This window comes from Manacus vitellinus, unplaced genomic scaffold (assembly GCF_001715985.3).
Source record: "Manacus vitellinus isolate BGI_N305 unplaced genomic scaffold, ASM171598v3 scaffold_9_pilon, whole genome shotgun sequence".
NCBI classification, from domain to species: Eukaryota; Metazoa; Chordata; class Aves; order Passeriformes; family Pipridae; genus Manacus; species Manacus vitellinus.
The window spans coordinates 15,686,872-15,704,290 of NW_021940917.1; the positions used below are offsets into that span (position 1 = coordinate 15,686,872).

Below are 17,419 nucleotides of genomic sequence, written 5' to 3' on the forward strand. Positions count from 1 at the left end.
TATCCATTTTAATTATTCATAGCTGCAACACAGCTCTGCATTCTCATCTGGTTATTTTAATGATTCAATAGATTATAAATCAAGTGACAAGCTTCACAGCCACTTTATAACAACATCTTCTAAGGTCTGTGGTAAAATATTCTCCTTCATCCTCTGACTCAACTTTTTCACATAATTATCATATTAACTTCCTTATTTATATTGCAGTTTGTATCGTGCTTCTTAACGAAATACTACATTTTGCTAGATCGGGGTTATTTTTTCCACTTGTTTTTTACTCTTTCCTCCAAACACACAAGCATGTATTTTTAATAAGCAACTCTGCAGTTCTCTAGGTTCTCACTCCAAATAAACTTGTACCTAAAAATGAAATAAAAAGATAACTTACCCTAAACTATTTCCAAGTTTTACTTGAAGAATCTTTTTATTTAAACTAGAAAATTCACTCCGCTGTGCTAATTCTCCAAATAGCTCAGAGTAAGTGCCCTATGTAGGACACCTCACAAAGAGCAGTTATGAAACCACTGAGATTTAACCACACTGGCAGTTTTCCTTTAATCATAGTCCTTCATCATTATTTCTGCTCTTTTGCCTACTAGGAGTATTACTGGTCATTAAAAAAGCTGTATTCAGGGGCAGTATATCAAAGTAAGTTACAGTAAAGATTGAACTCAGTATCATTTCTCTGAATATTGCTCTCAAATGAACAGCTACTTTGCAGCATCATGCTATACTCTTGAATCTGAAAGTCCAAACTGTTTAATTAAAAATCTTCTTTCAGTATCTATGTAACATTTTTTTATAGCTGATTTACCTTTTTCATATGCAGGTGTATTCTCTTGCAGCAACCTGCTAAGCTGGAACCCATTCAAGTGCACAAAACGTAGTTGTTCTCTCATTGTCTTGCCTCCAACAACTGGCAGTATAAGGTTCCCAACACTATTTCTTGAAATTGGCAGACCAAGACCTACTGCCAGTGTGCTGGCTAAATCTGTTTGTTGCACACGTTCAGGCTGGGTTAGAGGACCTAGAATCAACAAAAGAAAAGTACAGGGGGGAAAAAAAAATGAGAGAGGTATTTCAATAAAAGGCCCATTCTATTTCTCCAGAGACAGCTGGCACCTTATTAGTTTCAAAATTTTTTCATTGCTGTTAGCTCAGCTATTTCAAGTGGTCTACAGAGAGCTGACTGATCTTTTTCAGCTGCTGTCCTCTGCTGCTGTAAATCCAAAATTTATTAAATTCTCAGCCAGTATCACTCTTCAGTGCTAACAACTACTGTAAACACAACATGAATGTTATGCAAGTAAGAAAACAGATGGTCCAGGAGATCACCTTAACATCAAGTTGCAGCCCACATCCTAAGAGGGTTTCATAACTTTTACATTAGAAATAGCAGGAAACACTACAGGAGATTAATTTAATGCATGAGCAAAGAATGAGAATCTAAAATAATGTTGACAGCATTCTAGAAGCTTCTCAATATAATGACAACAGCTCAAGATTCAATTAATATCAGGTTGCTAGGCAAACAGAATTAGAGATCAGGTAAAGAATGCTGAGGCTCAAAATCTGTAGCTGCATGCAGGCATACTCAGTCATTTTTAAAGGGTTCTGTGCAGGATCCCATTAACTCACTGCAGTTATCAGGATTAACCTTCAGTCCCACAGACATTGGTACATGTGAATGATTTCATTAACATAAGTAACCTTTTGTTTAAGATTGCTGTGCCAATTGTTCCTTTGCATGTTGAACTAGTTACGTAGCACTGCTTTTCTATTACGCTTTTGTTTTGTCCTCCTTGTAACTCCAGGCACTGAGTGTTTTAACTTAAGCACAGTACAGAAAGAATTCTATATAGTCTTTATTACTCTCAAGGCTCCCTTTAAGAGCATTAGAACTTCTCTCATTTCTCATCTATCTAGCTCCGATTAATCCCATATTTGTACAGAATGCCATCTATAATCCGTAAAGCGTCTTTGCATGAGTGCCTGTATGTCAGCAGTTTTCAGATTTTATCTTTAAAGGCAAGTACTTAACTGGTTAAAAAAAAAGCCAAACTACCAACTGCATTTAGCCAATCATGGGTGACGCATCTCTGTAGAAGGCTACACGAGTAATATTCTGACAGCATACTAAATGCAAAAAGCCCACAGGATTACTATTTTGAGGTCTACCAAATTAACCACAGTACATTTTGTTTACAGTAGGATCATAAGGAGCAGTCACTAGAATCCTAATTATTGTACCAATGAGAAGTAAACTGATGGATATTTACAAAGGCATCATTCGAAATCACAAACTCTATCCCAAAAGACAGGTGAAGAGATATATTTCACTGTATTATAAAAACAGCATGTTTAGTTTAAACCTAACAGAAAGCAATCCCAATGAACAGGAGATTGTACTCTCATGGCAGAATCTACACTCTCATGGCCTGGCAGTCAACACATACCGGTGAAATTCATAAAGCAAGAGCTTATCCAAGAGCTTTGGTCTACTCTTGACTTTGTTTTGTTTTTAGACCCAAGAAGAGTTCAATGAGTCCTCAAGCAATGCTTTCTATTGCAGTTGAATAACAGCCTTATAAATGACAGACAGAAAAATGTACTTTACTGTGCTGCAGGAACCTCCAGCAAGATAAACAAACAAAGGTTCTTCAAACAGGCTTTAAAAGCAAAGAAATCAGATGGAAATGAGCAAGAGGCAGAATGAAAGGCAGAAGAAAGCATTGTGAGAGAAAATATTAACTTCTGGTGAATATCACTTCACATTTCACCAATTCACTCAGTCAAGGAGTTTCTTTAAGCACTACTACAGAAATTAGACTAAAGATTCTCTAGCACTCAATTTCCTTCTTGCCTCTTACCTTAAGCTATCTTACTTTTATCTTTCATTATTATCTACAAGTAGAAAATCAGTTTCAGAAACATACCAACTCACATCAATGATATAAAATTAACTACTTGGCCAATACAGTAAATACACTCATGCTCCATATTCTTTCCTTAAGGCTTAGCCATCAATAGTCGTGTTTTCACTGCTGTCACCTCTCACCCCTTCACAGAGCAATTCTTCCTCCTGCCTGTTAACTCTCAGTGTGAGAAACTAATTCATTTCTCTGTCCTAGCTGAGAAGGAAGAATGGAGGCCAAGGAAATATTCTGGAAAATGAAAGACAAAACTAACTTCAAATAGGATTTTGCTTCTAAACCTATTCATTTACCAGTAGCCCAGGATCTTGACAACAGATATTGTTAGCTCTCAACATTCAGCTAAGGCAGCACTGTAGAAAGTTATCATCCAAAAAATACACAATTCTCTCAATGGTTACAAAGTTTAACTCATGGTTTTATCATGATACAGATGCTAGCTTTGGCTAAAACCAGAGCTTTGGGTCACATAGAATGGGCCTGGTCAGATAGCTGTAGAAAAAAACAAAGTACTTTTCAGGAAGAATTCTAGAGCAAGTATAAATCAGAGTTGCCAATGAGTCCATGGCCTGGTTTCAGCTGGGATAGAGTTAATTTTCTTCCTAGTATCTGGTACAGGGCTGTGTTTTGGATTCAATATGAGAATAATGTTGATCATACACTCTTTCAGCTGTTGGTAAGCCTTACCCTTAGTCAAGGATTTTTCCATTTCCTGTGCTCTGCCAGTGAGCAGGTACACAAGAAGCTGGAAGGGAACACAACTGGGCCAGCTGACCTGGACTGGACAAAGGAATAGTTCATACCACAGAGCATCTTCCCCAGTACACAAACTGGAGGGAGTTGACTGGGGGCTGTCCATTGCTTCCTGGGGACAGGCTGTGCACCTATCAGCAGATGGAGAGCAATTGCACTGTGCATTACTCGTTTCTCTTGGGCTTTATACCTCTCCCTCTCTCCTTTTCATTACAATAATAATTATTATAATCTACACCTAATTGTTGTTGTTACTGTTACAGTCATATATGGTAGTAGTATTCTCAGACTATTAGGGTGCACTATGCACTGGTATCCACTGGAGCCTTACACCAAGTACCACACAACAGCACACTCACTCATGCCCCCACCCTGGGTGGGAGGACAATCAGAAAGAAAAGGTAAACCTCCTGGGTTAAAGATAAGAACAGCTTAATAATTGAAACAAATAAAATATTATAATAATAGTAGCAATGAAAAGGAGAGAGGGAGAGGAATCAAACCCAAGAGAAAGAAATGATGCACAATAAAATTGCTCCCCACCTGCTGACTGATGTCCAGGCCCTTCCCAAGTAGAGATTGGCAGCCCCCAGTTTATATACTGGCCATGATGCTCCACGGCTCAGAATATCCCTTTGGCCAGTTCAGGTCAGCTGTCCTAGCTATGCTCCCTCATGGCTTCTTTTGCACCTGCTCCCTGCCAGAGCATGGGAAAACAGGAAAGTCCTTGATTCAGAGTAAGCACTAAAATATCAGTGTGTTATCAACGTTATTCTCATACTGAATCCAAAACACAGCCCTGTACCAGCTACTAAGAAGAAAATTAACACTATTCCATCGGAAACCAAGACAGTTCCGAAAAAGTTCTTTGATCCTTACCACTTCTCTTTTCAAAAGCAGAGCTGATAAACAGAAGAGGTGTGTGCACTTCTCCTTCTGAAGAACCACCATGACTACCCGTTTCAGACATCCCGTGATCCCCACACACAACTAGCAAATTGGGTAAAGAAGCTTCTTCCTGCAAATCACAGAAAAAAATGTAAGTTATTTTACTAATACAAGTCGTATATATCACTTCACTATCATTTTCAAACATGACTATGTCTCAAAGTGAATTTAATTTTTTTAAGCTTGCTCACAACACCTGGGGCAGATAACAAGAGATGTCTGCAGCTAAATGTTGTGTGGTAATAGTAGTTTTTAGAAGTTAAGGCACATACTTACTAACAGACTTGTCAATATATTAGGAAAAAAACTCAACAAAAAAAATCCCAAACTTTAAAAACCCCTTAATTTACAGTCTCAAGAAACTCACCAAAAGATTAAATAAAGGCTATCACACTGAGGGAAGAAAATCAGGAGCCCAGGAACAGTAGCATTAACAGAGAAGTATTTCCCACTTCTTTTCTTCACCTTCATTGAGTTTTTAGTATACATGCTGAATTATTAATATTGCAAATGGTAAAATCATATCAATTTAATATGAAAAAATAATCCTATTTCTAATACTCTCTAGTGTCTCAAGTGTTTTTGGGATCATGACTGATGTTAAACAGTGCGTATGTTTCTGAATAAAGAGAACAACAGAAGAGTAAGTGAGGCCTGTCCAAGAATTTTGAGCTAACAAATCAAAGATGGCAGAAAATAAACAGTCAATCCGCAACAAAGTCATTTTTTGTCATCTCTAGTTATTATCAGTACCTGTTCTACCCAAAAAGTAAAGTGCCTTTATTATTCCTGTATTCTAAAACGGAGATAAAGGCTTTCTGTTGACAAAAGCAAACATACTAAAAAACTGTAGCAAAACCACTACGACATTCATGAAGCTTCCACACACAGGATTTAATCTGTCCTTTCATACAACATATCCATTTGTCTAAAAGTACTACTGAAATTTTGTGAGCAGCTGTTCTGAATTGCAGTGGCCAAAAACAAACAAGAAAAATGCTTCTTGGAATTAGGCCACTTGGAATTAGGACTTGGTAGTTCAACATCCAGACACGGATGTTTAGGTAATTGACAACCTGTATATCCAAACCTAAAAACAGGTTCAGATGTGCTGCATTTAGCATAAGACAAAATGTAGTTTACAACCACCGTTTCCATTTGAATTTTTCAAATATCTAAGAATTAGGTATACCTTCATAACTGCAGACATTAGAGCCATTAGCTTTACATGCCCATTACTCCTCCCGCTGAATTTCATTACTAGAAAGCACACCAACCACTGCCCTAATTCATGAGGGATAAGAGAATTTTGGCATGCATTCCTCTCGGTGCACACCAAGAGGGAGTTATTTCCCACAGCTGCTCAGAGGAGGCTCTTAACAGATGTTACTAAAGTCAGCCAGTAAATCCTTAAAAACGCTACACTGTACTGTTAACTGGGGAATGTCCTGGGAAGGGAAGGAAAAGAACTGAAGAATACCCACTTCAGTCCAGGAATAAACGAGCTACCATCCACAACCAGCGAGCATTTTAATGTCAGTCCACAACTAACAAGACACTGATCCAAGAGGAAGCTATATTACCTTTGAAAGAAGAGAAATATGAATCTTCTTCAGTATGTTATCCATTTCACGAAGTTTTGGTCCCACTAATGGGCTGTTTGGCCCACTAATATGTCCAATATGGTCCAATCCCAGGTAATGTAGTATTAGGATATCCCAGTCTTCTCTCTTTAACACTCTATCCAAATGCCTGGTAACATTGTCATCAACCTCAAAGAAAAGGAAAACAATTAAAAGGTAAAAATAACTTCTCTCTTGTAAAAAACATGGCAAAATTAGATCACACTACCCATGAAAATTCTGCAGAAGTTGATGAGAATTACAGTCACTCACGATGTTAATGAGAGAAAAAAAATCAGACCAATTAGTTCAATGTCAGGCAGTCAAATATATTTCTCTTACAAAAGAGATTCTTCACCCCAATTACTTGTTTCTGGTCACGATGCATCTGATTACACACAAACAAGGCAAACAGCTTGCCAAGCTTCCACAGAAACTTAAACCACTTTCATCCTTCACACTCCTGATCTCTCACTTCACAAATTATCAAGTACATAAAGTATTGTAGGCACAGGGAAAAGCCTCTGTTTAGTGCTTGGAATCACAGGAGGGCAAAAAACCCACACTTGCTTTTTCAACTCAGTTTTTGCTAGGCAAACACAAAAAGATTGTACTTGCTGCGAGTGAAAGAACTGGCAACACAGTGAGAAAGTAAAATTATTTAAAAAGTGCTATTTGGAGCCTAACTTACCTGTTTTCCTGCTTAGGTTGACAATGCATTTTTAGTTGCATATCTTCTCCCTGGATATTAAAAATCCTTATAATATTTCACATGCAACATCACTTTGCTGACTCTGGATATAACTACCAAAAAAATCTATAAAAAGCTGTGTGTTTAAGGGACTATATTCAGATAGATAAAGACTGCCTAAAGAGCTTGAGAGTCACAAAATCACAGATCCAGCAGCATACTTGCATTTTTCCACTGTATGTTGAAGCTTTTGCAAGTCTTACTAGTGTAACCAGTTAAAAGTGTCTTCCAATCCATTTAGACCTTTCTAACTGCCTCACACATGTTAATAAAATACGTCAGTAGCAGTGGGTCGACAGCCTGAGGTTTAACAAACCATAAAGGTTCAAGAATGAACTAAAATTGCCAAAGCATTTATTCTTCTAGTGTGTCCAGAGTAAGAATTTTCACAATTTGTTTCATTTACTTTCTATGCTCCTTCTTTGATAACATAATGAAACACTACTCCTATTGCAATTACAAAAGTGATGCAACACTACAAAAGTATGCCTCTAGAAGACCAAGATAATCTATTAATTGGCCACTTAAGGACAACATTAACTAATATAAATACGACAGCAAACTGGAAACGTGGATAGTGGAATTTTTAAACAAAGCAACTGGTCTAACTTCCTACCACAAGAAGTTTTGTAAGAAAATCGTACATTTAGGAAAGTTATACAGTAACTGCATCATCCAAACACTTCTCACAGCATATGCATGAGGGACTGAAATGCTTAGCTCCACAGTGCCCATACCAACCACACGTGTAAATCCAATTTCTATTTAATTGCCAGGTGCGTATTTCAGAACTAGGATAGCTTTACTCATTCACTCTTAGAAGTTGCCACCGTGTGTTTGAATTCACTTTATTTACCTTGGGATCATACAAAGCCTCTCACCTCTGTAAAGTCTGACACAAAAAACGATGTAGTTCCATCATATTCCATGAAGTGCTTTGGGAACAATTTAACCCATGTATCATCACCATAAAAGATTATTCTCTTCCCAGCTGCTTTTGCCTGCCATATCAGATTGTCATCTAACAGAGCTGGAGAATTGAGGTTCACAACAACATCAATGAAACCAGGTATGCTACCTGTCATCAAAGCCTACATGAAACAAGAAAAGAGACAACATTAACCAAGAAGCTTCCAGGGATGAGAAGACAGTAGCAGTGTAAGCAGGAGGAAGCAATCAACCAGATGGCAGGCAAATTATACTTTAAGTAAAGAAACATAACAAAGTAAAAGAACACAGGCTGCCCTGACACATAACCTCACCTGCCACAATACAGTGCTAGTTGATGTGAGAGATAATGATTGCTTTACAAAAGGTAAAAATAATATTGTCTTAACTAGTGGACAGCAAAATGGCTTTGTATGACTTAGTCAAAATTTGTTTCATTTACTAATCATTAAATCACCAAAAAGATAGTTTAGAAGGTCCAAGTAAACTGACTCAGCATTCACAATGATAGTACATTTGAAACACTAAATAAGAAACATCTAGGAAATGAAATGAAGTCCACCTATGAATAGTTACCAGACTGTCTCCCCCTCACTCTCTCACTGGCCTTCTAGTTGACCTACAAAGATCACTCCCCCAGTTTCTTCAATGAAGAGGTGTCACTCAGATCCATCACTGACAAGCCTGGATGATCAAGTATTTTGATGATACCGCCACAATTAATCTTTTAGTTACATGGAACTTCGCACAGTTTCCTTTTTAAGCTCTTCAAAAACATCCTTATGACAAAACAATTTAAGAGTAAACTGGATTTTCTATCCAAGTTACAAGAACACAGAGAAATACCAATAAAAATGTTCTTGGATAGAAGAACAGTGGAAGACTTGACAACTGAGAGGCTGCTGGCTTTCCCATGACTGCAAATAAAGAGATTATGCACTAGGGCCTTAACCTCTGGGCGATGGCAAATCAGGACTCTATCACATGCACTCCTACAGCAAAGAGAGATTCAGCCACAGATTGCACTAACACAACAAACCTGTCCTTTATGCCAACTCCAAGCATACAAAACAAACACTCCAAAACTTTCTCAAATGAAATGGGAAAAAAAAAAATTTACCTTAATTCTAGGCATAGTCACAGTAGGTGGCTTTGCTTCAGCAATGAAGCTGTAGGAAGTCCCTTTTTCAACAACTTGTGTAGTATATGGCATGAACTGTTTCCCTTTGGATCCAAACACAAAGTCATCTCTCAAAGCATCTATCAGAACAATGACAACTTTATTGAAAAGCGGTGCAGGAATCTTGGTCCAGTTAGAAACCATTCCTAAGCAACAAAAACAGGGTACACAGAAGTCATCAACAAATTTTACCAAAGACTAGACAGAAGTTAAAAGGACAACTTCACAACAGAAATGAGTGCTTTCAACTCCTTTATTATTTTTACATTTGGAAATGAGAAATTGCAAACAACAGCCAGTGTGAGAAGTAATTCAGAGGATGCTGGGTTTTTAGGCCATCCAGCACAGGAATAACACAACTGTAACTCCAACACAGCATCTAGGAAGTAAAACAAAATGTGAACGGAATGTGTGATGTGAAATCGGGAAAACTGAGGAAAAGCTTTGAAATGGAGAATGTTCAAAGCAATAAGAAGGGGTAGCTGCTACTTTCTCTCTTGTTAATTCATTAAAGCTGAACTGCATATATCTGACAGACTTTTGTTAGAAAAAAGATGCTGCATTCACTTGTACTAACGCACAATTTTGCACATCAGAACACAAGCAATGCCTCTTAATCAAATCTCACCATAAGATAACAGGAAAATTACAAAGAAATATGAGATAGCAGGAAAATTACAAAGAAATAGACAATTTCACTGAAACTTGAAGGTAAAAGATCTCTGCACACTTGCTCCCTTCAAGGTAGAAGACTGTATGCCAGGCTAGTTCGATGATGGCAGCTGCAGGGCCAAAATCCAATTCTAGAATTCCCAGAATCTGGTACAAGGGTGGGCACAGCAAAATGCTGCTGTGCATCAAGCAGTAGGCAATGTCATGCCTTCAGGGCCACCCTTCTCTTGCACAGACTTAATTCTGGTTGCAGCAACTCTTGATGTGCATTGAGCTTGGTCCACATGGTGACATTAAGCTCTTGGTTCACCCTCTACAAGTCTCATTTCTTTACCAGGAAAACACACAGAAGGGCAAAATGCAAGCAGAATGCATCCTACCCACAGACCTCTACTCAGACAAGATTGTGTTTACTCAGTACATGTATTATATAAAGCTAGGGTTTTTACACTCCTTTAGAATAAAGTTTGTTTCTGCATAAGCGGTTGACAATTTGGAAAGGTCACAGATAGTGGTGTGTCTAACACAAGAAACTCAAAAAAAAACCCCAAAAAGCAAAAAAACCCTCAGAAACTGTATTTTGGAGTACATAGATAATCATCAATAAACTGATATTCACAGACTCGTTACTGCTAATGATTTTTCCAGATCAGAAAATTGTGGAGGAGGGCACAGCAGGGGGAAGAAGGAAATCTCAAAAACAATAAAATGCTAACTACCAGCAACCCTAATTAAACTGATAATTTTGGTTTAACAGGACCTGAATTATCAACTAAAAGGCATGCTTTGGCTCTCCATGAAAAACAAGAAGGCATCACTGGATGTACTGTCGGTAAAATCTTTCTCGTAATTTACTCCTATCCACTTGCTTAGTGAAAGAAAGCTTCCTGGACACCAAAAATGATCAGATCTTAAACACATATATCCTACTCCTAAGTTCCTCCTGCAGTGTAATTCATCAGTAAGTCAAAGTATTGAGAAGTTCAAATGAATTCTGAGTCACAAGCCATCTGAAAATACTTATTGTAAGATAGTGAAAACGACACATGGTGCAAGTCTTGGTATGTGGCATGATTATTTAGTGTTACTTACTTAGAGAACAGTTACTTTAAATGAAGCTGAACTTCTGCAAGGAGTGAAGAAAACCACAGGTTCTCTATCAAAAACTTCCTACAATGATGTGCTGCAAGGATTCACTATTACAGCCATCCCACAGGCAAGACAGCGTGGAGTCAATGGCAGTCAGGACTCACAAAGGAAACATGCAGGAAATACAGAGGCACTGGGGAAATAATCTTTCCTGAATAGACCTAAAGTAGGTTGAAAGCCTTCTGCATCATGTGTTTAGCAAGCAACACCTTGCCTTTAGAGCTTATCGTCCAGACCAAGAGATCACTGTGGAAGCAAATCATAACTCAAGAACTACAGAAAGAAAGTGTTCTTCCACTGTCACTCCATTTTTGCCTACTACACCTGGGATTACTAGTGACACGCCTAAATTTAAACTGCCTGTAGAGCCCTGTGGTGCACACTAACACTCTTCAGCACAAACCAGTCCTTTCAAAACCCAGTTATCTCACATCTCCATCCCACCCAAGCAGTCTCCCCCTGCATTAGGCTCCAGCCAATAATCACATGTGAATGCAACATTTCACTCACAGCAGCCTATCAAACATCTCTGGCAGTCTTGGTAAACTCCAGTTAGAAAGCAACCTGCCATCCACAAAATCCACTCAGGTCTGTTACCAGATTAAATTCTTTCGTTGTTCCTGCTTAATTGGTATCAGCACATCACATTCTAAATTGCACAACCTTCTCTTCCCTCCACTGCATCTCACAATTCAAGTAATGACTTGATCCTTGTGGGTCCCTCCCAACTCAGAACATACTGTGGTTCTGTAAAAAAAAAAGTCACACACTTTGAAAGAATAATAACAAATAACAAGCAGCTGAAGACCCAGTTTGGCAGGTACAGTCCTATTCCACAAAGTTACTAAGTAGATGTCCCAAGCAAGAGCTTGCAAGGAGCAAAATAACTCCTATTCCATTCAGCTGCCCACTGAACCTGAAGTTTCACCCTACAAGCTCCAAACACTGGTGAAGAACACTCCTTCAAGTACAAAGTCCTCTTCTTCACATTACTTTAATGCAACTTGAGACTGAACATGTAAGAAAGTTATATTATCAACATGTCCTCTACTGACTCCTCATTATAAAGACACTTGAAAACTTTGGTGTCGCCAATTCAGCTACAGAATAGAGCAGGACCTGTAAAGGGGGTGATTTCACAGAAATGGTAATGGACAGCAATACTCTGCACGTTGCAACCTGCATTGCTACAGTCACTTTGTGGCTACTGAGGTGCTAAAATCCCAACGAGGTGGGGTTAAGACGCTCACACAACACAGAAGCATCACAGGCACGATGGTTCTTGGGCACAACACAACGAGCGAGTTAGCAGAGCAAGCACTCAGGTGTTTGAACTGAGACGGCATCATTTAATGCAAACAGCTTGCCATTAAACAGGAGGGGTATGACGGCAACATCAGCGTCAGGGAACGGGGAATAAAAGGACAGGAAAACCCTTCAGAGACGTGACAGCTGACGATGGAGGCTTTTTGCCACAGTGAGCAGATGCTGCTGGCAGTAATCGACAACTACATGGAAACCAGCTAAGTTCTAAACTACTCCGGAAGCAGTTCTGGAAGCACGAAGGCGTCTCCAGAAAGGTGTCCCGCGGCACCGAGGGAGAGGGCGCGCTGGGCGGCTGCTCGCGTTACCTGGGCCGGGCGGGGCCGGCTCGGCGGGAGAGTCCGCACGGGCCTCTCTGCGGGGCAGAGACCTGACGGGCACCGGGAAGAAGCCGCGAAGGAACAGCGCGACACCCAGGGCCTGCACGAGGAGGCAGGAGGAGGCGAACACCCCCGAGCGCAGCCGCATCCTGGTACAGACCCGGCGGCGGAACCGGCACCAGCCCCGACCCGTCCCGGGCGCCGCTGCGCCGGCTCTGCGGGGCGGCCCCGCCGGCGGTCCGGCCCTGCCGCTGAGCCCCGCCCCCGGCCCGCGCGACCAACCAGCGGCCACCGCGAGCGCCCGCGAGCTTCGCTATTGGCCAGCGGCGACCCCGCCCCTTCTCAAGCGAGAGGCGGCAAACACCGGGCCGGAAGTGGGGCCCTGTGCGCCGCCCCCTCAGCCGCGAGCGGCGGATCCCGAACCGGCATCCCGCGTCCCGGTCCCGCATCCCTCATCCTGCATCTCAGACCCGCGTCCCTCATCCTGCATCTCAGACCCGCGTCCTGCATCTCGCTCCCCCACCGCGTCCCACTCTCCGTCCCACCCCTGCGCTCCGCACCCCACCCCGTGTCCTACCCCTGCGACCCACCTCCCGCGCCACACCCCACCATCCCACCCCGCGACCCGGCCCCGCGTTCCCCAGCGCAGAAGGAGCCGCTGGAGCGGGAGGTGAAGGGAGACTTTATGTAATGTTGCCACAAGAAAAGCATGGCAGGTGAGGAAGGAGTCCAAGCCGGGGACTGTTGCAGGTGTTTGGCAAAGCAGAACCTTTCCTCTCCACACACGCACACATCTCTCAATACAAGTGAATAGTGATAACCTTTCGGTCTTTCCACTGGAATGGAAACAAACTGGAGCAGGTGGGTCATGGCAAACGAGTGGGGAGAAATAAGTTTTAAAGGTTTAGTTTTCTGAAAGAAGAAACCGAAGGCACTCTGCAAAGTGAACTAGTTTATACTGGTCTCGCTATTGCTCATGGGTTTAGGATGATAGCCTCGGAATTTCACTCTTCCGAACAAAACTGCTTCTCATCTCTACCGGGACAGTTCTTGTGTGGCCCACCATTCCACCAGCAAGGTGTGGTAGGTGTTTCTGCGGCATAAGTGACAAGCCCTTAGCATTACCTGTGAGTGGCACGTTTTCCCTGATCCCACAAGTGCAGTGCCCCAAGGCTGCACTCACATTTACACCTGGACTTGGCTGGCTGGAGTCAGTCCCGGGACGAAGCTGCACTGCCACAGTTTGCAGCCCTCACCCACAGCTGTGTGTGTTGATGTGACACTACAAGTGACTCCAGAGTGTTTTTCCTGCTGGGCCTTTTGCCTCAGCACAAGGTGTTACCTGTTTTGTGTAAAGGCAGGCCAAATATATTGTACCATGCTTTTAAAAATGTTTTCTGGCTGGGGTTTGTCAGTCTGTGGTTTTACTGCCAGCTTTTGCTGGCCAGCTCTCCATACTTTGCAGCAGCTGTCACGAGGCAAAGTTGTCCTGATGTGAGAGGCATGTGTGAGTGTGGGTTTGGGATAAAAGCTTTGTGTAACTTCAAATTCCTTTTGGCCTTTCCTAGGGCCTCCAAGCACAGGGAAAAAATCAAGGAGCCTTTTGTCCTGTGGGTTCTTGCTATTTACATGGAAGATTGGGTAATAGATCTCTGAGCACCGTGATACCTTTAGGCTTCCTAAGTGCTTTTTCTGGTCACTCTTTACACATTATGCTCCTACTCAGACTAATTCTGTTTTCATTTCCTAAGAAGATCCAAAGCCATTATGTTAAGAAGAAATTGCATTTTTGCAGATGCTGTTCACTTGTTTCTTTCCAGAAGCATGACTCTCAAGGCCCATGAAAATTACTATTCAGTAGTTAACTGCAGCTCACTATGGGCAGTGCAACGAAATTCAGAGAGAACATGCAAGGCTTTGGATCAGTAGGAAAGGGAAAAAGGAAACTTTTGGCCATTGTGTTCAAGCTTAAAATTGGCTTTAGGTAACGTGCTTTAGAGTTACATTATTTGTATGTTCAGAAAAGCTGTATTTGTTGCTTTTCATGGGGATTTTCTGCTCTCCTTTAAACCTTGAACTAGCGAGTGAGACTCTTCAGGCAGAAAATAAGAAAGATTCACTAACAAATATAAAGCACCCTAGTGTGGGCAGTGTTTATAAATCACGAAACAGCATCTAAGAAACATCTGTCTTTTGCTTTCATGGACAAATATTAGTTTCCCTTGCAGGAATAAGGTGGAAATTCCCCAAAACACTGCAACTTTCTCCATCATTTATAGACCTAGATACACTTGCTGCCATGTGATTCACATTCCCCAGGACTTATCTCTGGGCATTTACTGAGTACCATCATCATTTGGCAAGTTGCTGCAGCAACACGCTTTCAAGTCCATTGCTATTGCACTTAGCTGCAGGGATCAAATATAGAGAAAATCCTGAGTGCTGCACAAGACTTTAAATCTGACTAAGTCTATGAGTCTTTGAGCATAATTACAGCATAATATACTCACAATCACTGCCCTGCAGTTCTGGGGCCATTTTACAAGTGTTCGAGTATAACCTACTCTGTTGTGCATAACACATTTACGCCCTGTGAGAGCTGGTGGTTTCATGAGAATTCAAAGGAAATGTTTTTATGCTCCCCAGGTTTTAAGCACGCAAACCAGTGTTGTGTGCATCAATTTGTGTCAAGGGGCACTGACTGACTTAAATAGCCTATAGAAGGTTAAAGGTTCATGTCAGGGTGTCAGAAAAGTGCAGTAAAGTGCAATTCCTGTGATTCGAGAGACTGTAGTTTCATCAGGGCCAGCAAGCATTTTAGAACACAGTGCAGCTCGTCCATGTGGGAGATGAATTTGCATCACTCCTTGCAGGAGCAATGTATTGCCACTCAAGCAAACTTACCTCTCTGTGTCTTGAGGAAGAAGAAGGGATTTAAGGTTCTGTGCAGAGCCCTCACTAGAGGCATTGTTCCAAATCAGCTGAGAAATCGGCTGACAGAAAGCCAACCAAGCCTTGTCTTCACCAGGTGTACCTAGCACTGGTTCCTCAACCAGTAGGAACATGTTTTGGTGAGCCTCTTTGCAACCAACATTTAAAGCAGCCAGGTGATATTGTTAATCTCTCTGGCATACCTCAGGGCTTTTCTTTACTAAGGCAACAAGTAAAAAGCAGGTAAGGCAAAAATTTGGTGTGTCCCATGAGAAAGGAGCACACCACCTTCCAACAGTCTCTGTGGCCTCTGCCAGCACTTAATGAAATGCTGCCCATTAGTCAGCACTCAGCATGTCTGCTTTCCCCACTCCTTTTCTCCTGATTCTTTGACTTCTTATCTTTCACATTTTGTCTGGGAAGAAAGGCCAAATCTTCCATTCTCCTCTAGTTTCAAACGCAGCCAATATGCAGCCAATTTCCTCGGTATCTATTTCTTCTTTCCCCTTCTCTTACTTAACCTTATTTTGATTGATTCCCTTGTAGTTTTGCTCTCAGGTCTCTTTGCCTGGTGTTAATAACTTCTAGGGATCTGCAGCTTACCACCTTGGTCTTTGAACTGCCTCAGGTGTTCTCCCTCTCGGGGCCTAATTTAACAGGATTTCACATCTGAGTGTGTGTATGTGAAACCTGCACATTTCTTCTGACCTTGACAAGGTCAGATATGTGAATATGTCGCGCCAGTGGTTTAAACAAGCATCCTTTTCTGTGATCAGACCTCTTGTTCCTAATACATTCAATACTGTATTGGGGAACACACAGGGGAGTGGCAACGGTGGCAAAATTGATGTGTATAAGCAAAAGCCACCGTTTTTACACACAAGGGGTGTGAAGCATATCAGTGAAGTGAAACAGGAAGAAAAAAAAAAAAAACAAAACCTACTTCACAAGGTGATCTGACTCTCCGAAAGCACTACTATGTAGTTTGAAATCCAGAAGGACACACAGAAAATTTTTTTCTGCTATCATTTCTCCATTCTTCAGTACATGGCAATTTGAATGTATGTCAGGTCTCTGCTGTATTAAGCCACGGTAAAATATCAAAAAAGGTTAGCAAAGACTGCCTGCTGAAGTGTGACTCTCCCTCCTCCATCCTGGTGCACTGCAAAGTCTCCAGAGGTTTGTAGTTGCTGAACAAAAAAACAATGCAGAAGCACTGTCATTGTAAACCTGCTTCTCAAATCTTAGACTGAATAGGAACCTCTGCACATAGAGGAGAATTGAACAGAAAAAAAAAAAATCAATAGTTTTATCCACATCGAACAATTGATTGTCTGTCTTTACAGGCACACACGTGCACACACACGCACGGGCTAAACCTGCCTTCAGGTTTAGCTACTTTGGAAACTATGCTTGCAGAGCTTATGGGATTTGAGATTGAGGCAACCAAGGGATCACTGAAGAAGATAGCCCCTGATAACCTCTGAGGTGGTGAGCTGTGGGAAGCCAAAGCCTGGTTTGTTTCTGTAGACTGCAGACCTGCTACTTGCCTGCAGTATGAAATTACTGGCTTTTGAAGGGGAGGCAAAGCTGCAGAGCAAGAACTAATTGAAGTAAGAGGCTGCTTGTTAGTTTCCCCCAGAGCCCTGCACTCAGAGCTTACCCAGCTTAGTAGCAATATCTCTATCCCCCTTTCTCTACACAGGGTTGCAGAGAGATGTAAACAGTCATTCTGTCTTAAAGCCCTGGCTTTAGAGCCACATTTAGAGTGCTCATCCAGGCAGGTTCTCTCAGAGCTGCAACCCTACACTGGGATCACTGAGCATGAACCCCACATGGAGCTGCTGGTTAGAACAGATCACAGGATGCTGTGACCCAATGGTCGTTTT

General features: G+C 41.5%; 1 protein-coding gene across 9 annotated transcripts in view; it reads right to left on the bottom strand.

Moving 5' to 3' along the window:
* PIGG (phosphatidylinositol glycan anchor biosynthesis class G) overlaps nt 1–12,831 on the bottom strand; it is an 85,261-nt gene extending 72,430 nt beyond the window's left edge. For 5 of the 9 annotated variants that reach the window (XR_001922367.1, XR_001922368.1, XM_018086134.2 and 2 more), the window contains exons 1-6: nt 12,588–12,831; nt 9,076–9,281; nt 7,889–8,098; nt 6,218–6,406; nt 4,566–4,704; nt 815–1,027 (exon numbers count right to left, since the gene is read on the bottom strand). Coding sequence is in view for 7 of the 9 variants with exons in the window: in XM_018086134.2 (XP_017941623.1) it covers nt 815–1,027; nt 4,566–4,704; nt 6,218–6,406; nt 7,889–8,098; nt 9,076–9,281; nt 12,588–12,747 (1,117 nt within the window). In the remaining 2 variants the exon portion in view is untranslated. Of the gene's footprint in view, nt 1–60; nt 361–814; nt 1,028–4,565; nt 4,705–6,217; nt 6,407–7,888; nt 8,099–9,075; nt 9,282–12,587 lie in introns of those variants that run through there. The other 4 variants (XM_018086136.2, XM_018086133.2, XM_018086132.2 and 1 more) reach the window with 4 other exon arrangements.
* Nucleotides 12,832–17,419: the final 4,588 nt, after the last annotated feature.